This window comes from Emiliania huxleyi (assembly GCF_000372725.1).
Source record: "Emiliania huxleyi CCMP1516 unplaced genomic scaffold EMIHUscaffold_26, whole genome shotgun sequence".
Taxonomy (NCBI): domain Eukaryota; phylum Haptophyta; order Isochrysidales; family Noelaerhabdaceae; genus Emiliania; species Emiliania huxleyi.
In genome coordinates this window covers 18,185-20,968 of record NW_005200088.1, presented here as the reverse complement: position 1 = coordinate 20,968, position 2,784 = coordinate 18,185, and the positions used below count along the sequence as shown (strand labels likewise).

The window sequence follows — 2,784 nt, the reverse complement described above, 5'->3', positions numbered from 1 at the left end:
GTCGCTGTCTCGGCGGAAGATCACAGCCTCGCCCTCACCGCCGACGGAGCTGTCTGGAGCTGGGGCGGTGGAGGCTTTGACAAGCTGGGCCACGGCGACACGCAGCGCCAGCTGCTGCCGAAGAAGATCCAGGCCTTTACTGGGCAGCGCGTCGTCGCTGTGTCGGCTGGCTTCGAGCACAGCCTCGCCATCACCGCCGACGGCTCCGCCTGGAGCTGGGGCTCTGGAGCCTTTGGCCGGTTGGGCCACGGCGACGAGCAGCGCAAGCCTCTGCCCAAGAAGGTGGAGGCGTTGGCTGGGCGGGGCGTCGTCGCTGTGTCGGCGGAAGGTCTGCACAGCCTTGCCATTACCGCCGACGGCGCCGTCTGGAGCTGGGGCAGTGGAATCTTTGGCCGGTTGGGCCACGGCGACGAGCAGCACCAGTGGCTGCCCAAGAAGATCGAGGCCTTTGCTGGCCAGCATGTCGTCGCTGTGTCGGCTGGAGGCGACCACAGTCTCGCCATCACCGCCGATGGCGCTGTTTATGCTTGGGGCCTGGGCGAAAGCGGCCGCCTGGGCCACGGAGAGGACCTGTCGAACCAGCTGCTGCCAAAGAAGATCGAGGTGTGGTCGCCGGGGCAGTGAGGTGGCGGGGTTGTCTGTGCGCCCGATATTCTTACGCTGGGGGGGGGGGGGGGGGGGATTCGATCTCGAAGGGATGCGGACGAGGTGGGAGGATGGTGGAGGGCGGGGCTGACCCAGTGTGCAGCGGTGACGGCTGACGGCGGTGACGCACACCCACATCGATGCCATCGTAAGCTCTAGGCGGCGGTCACGTAAGCTAGGCGGCGGTCACGTTCTTTGTACTTACTGTTAAACGCATTCGCGCACAACCCCACGCAGGGACGGGCCGTTAAAAGGCGAGTCACCGACAGCTCACGAACGGCCCTCCCGCTTTCGACGACTCGTAGAGCTCAGATGAAGAGTCATATATGAAGGATCGTCCTCTGATTCGCTCGTATCCGATCAGTAACCAGCCTCCGGCGGGGCCCCCCGCTACCATCCGAACCCGAGCCCGGTCTATTAATCATAGATCGAGGCTCAAGTGTGACACAAGTCCACACTGCACACACATATACGACATACACACATACACAAAGCAACTCTCACTCACGACACACGGGCACCGGGTGGAGCGGCGGCGGCGGCGGCAGCAGCACGCGCGGGCGGACGGATTCGGACGGGGCGGAGCAGCGACCGCCTGGGCGGCCGCTGCTCTGTCTGCCAGAGCGCGCGCCGTCTGCGCTGCTCGAGCGCGGTCAGGTGCACAGGGAAGCGTGGCGGCGCGGGGACGCGCGGCGGCGGTGGCGGCGGCGGCGGCGGCAGCGGCACGCGCGGGCGGACGGATTCGGACGGGGCGGAGCAGCGACCGCCTGGGCGGCCGCTGCTCTGTCTGCTAGAGCGCGCGCCGTCTGCGCTGCTCGAGCGCGGTCAGGTGCACAGGGAAGCGTGGCGGCGCGGGGACGCGCGGCGGCAGTGGCGAGCAGGCGAGCGGCCCGCGCGCGGCGAGGCGGACAGGTGATCGGCAGACGGGTGATGGGCCGGTGAGTGACCGCGCCCAGCGATCGGAGCGAGCCAATCGTCGCTTGGCCGCAGCTGACCTTGAAGGCGTGCGGAGCGCGACTGTTGGTGTCGGGGGGCGGCCGTCATGTGGCGAGGAGGGAGGACGACAAGTGCGCGTCGTACGGGTCGCTCTTCATCGGCCAGTCGAGCGGCACTCAAGTCGAGACCGAGCATGGGCGACGAAAAGCCGGTGGGGCCGGTGGGAGGTAGGACGAGATTCGTTTCCGCTTTCAAAAGCGGCTTCGCGCGCAGCGCAACTTTGGGTTTGCCACGAAAAGCGCTTCCAGTGGAAATGGGGGCTACTGGGGCGGCCAATTCACACCTCGCGGGACTACTTATGTTTTCGTAAACGTAGTTGTGGCCCCCCGCTACGTCGCACGAGTGCAACCGGGTAGCGGGGGGCTAAAAGGAGGAATATTCCGACAGGGAGCCCGTGCATCCCGGCGCCTTGTACGAGGTGAGCTTCGAGTGGGAGCGCGGCGGTGACGAGGGATTGCAGCCGGAGAGCCTCGACTGGGTCGCAGCCAGGCTGAATGAGCTGCGGTGGCACTGATGTCTGAGAGACGCGAGCAGGCATATTTAGACGGTTTTAGGTCTTTGTACGGCGAGACGTGTTCTCGCAGATACACCGGAGAGTATACACACGTCTTATACGGCAGGTAGCATCGTACCGCGAGCCCACTGTGCAGCGGCTAGCCGCGGCCCGCGCTCGCTCCCCCGAGCCCGACACCCCCGTCCCCGCGCCGCCGCCGCGTCTCGCCACCCGGAGCCATACACCCATATGTCGCGTGGTCTGCTCCACGCCACGAGACCAAACGCCCGCGAGCGAGCAGCTCACTCGCCCCGCAAGCCCACGCCTGCAGCGAGGGCGGCGTCGCCCTCGCCGTCGTCCCCGCCGTCGGCCTCGAGGCAGACGCTGCTCTTGCAGTTGGGACAGGCGTCGGAGCGAGAGAACCTGCGCGGCGCGGGCGGGCAGAGGGGCCGGGGAGGGTGAGGGAGAGGGGGGCGGCACTCCCGTTCCTGCTCCCGGAGGGTCGTGGAAGTGTCGGGGAGGAGAGGGGGGGGGGGGGGGGCACCCCGGGTCTATGCACCCAACTTGGAAAACTTCCCTTTCCCGGGCGGACCCAAAAGGTCGCCTGTATTGAAGGGGGGGGGGGGGGGGGGCCCCCTCCCCAATTTTCC

General features: G+C 67.2%; 1 protein-coding gene across 1 annotated transcript in view; it reads right to left on the bottom strand.

Annotated features, from left to right (window-relative positions):
• Positions 1–2,436: 2,436 nt before the first annotated feature.
• Positions 2,437–2,784, bottom strand: part of EMIHUDRAFT_206118 (hypothetical protein) — a gene marked incomplete at both ends in the record, with an annotated part of 847 nt that continues 499 nt past the window's right edge. The window contains one exon of the mRNA XM_005777428.1: positions 2,437–2,557. Coding sequence (XP_005777485.1) covers positions 2,437–2,557 — 121 coding nt within the window. The remainder of the gene's footprint in view (positions 2,558–2,784) is intronic.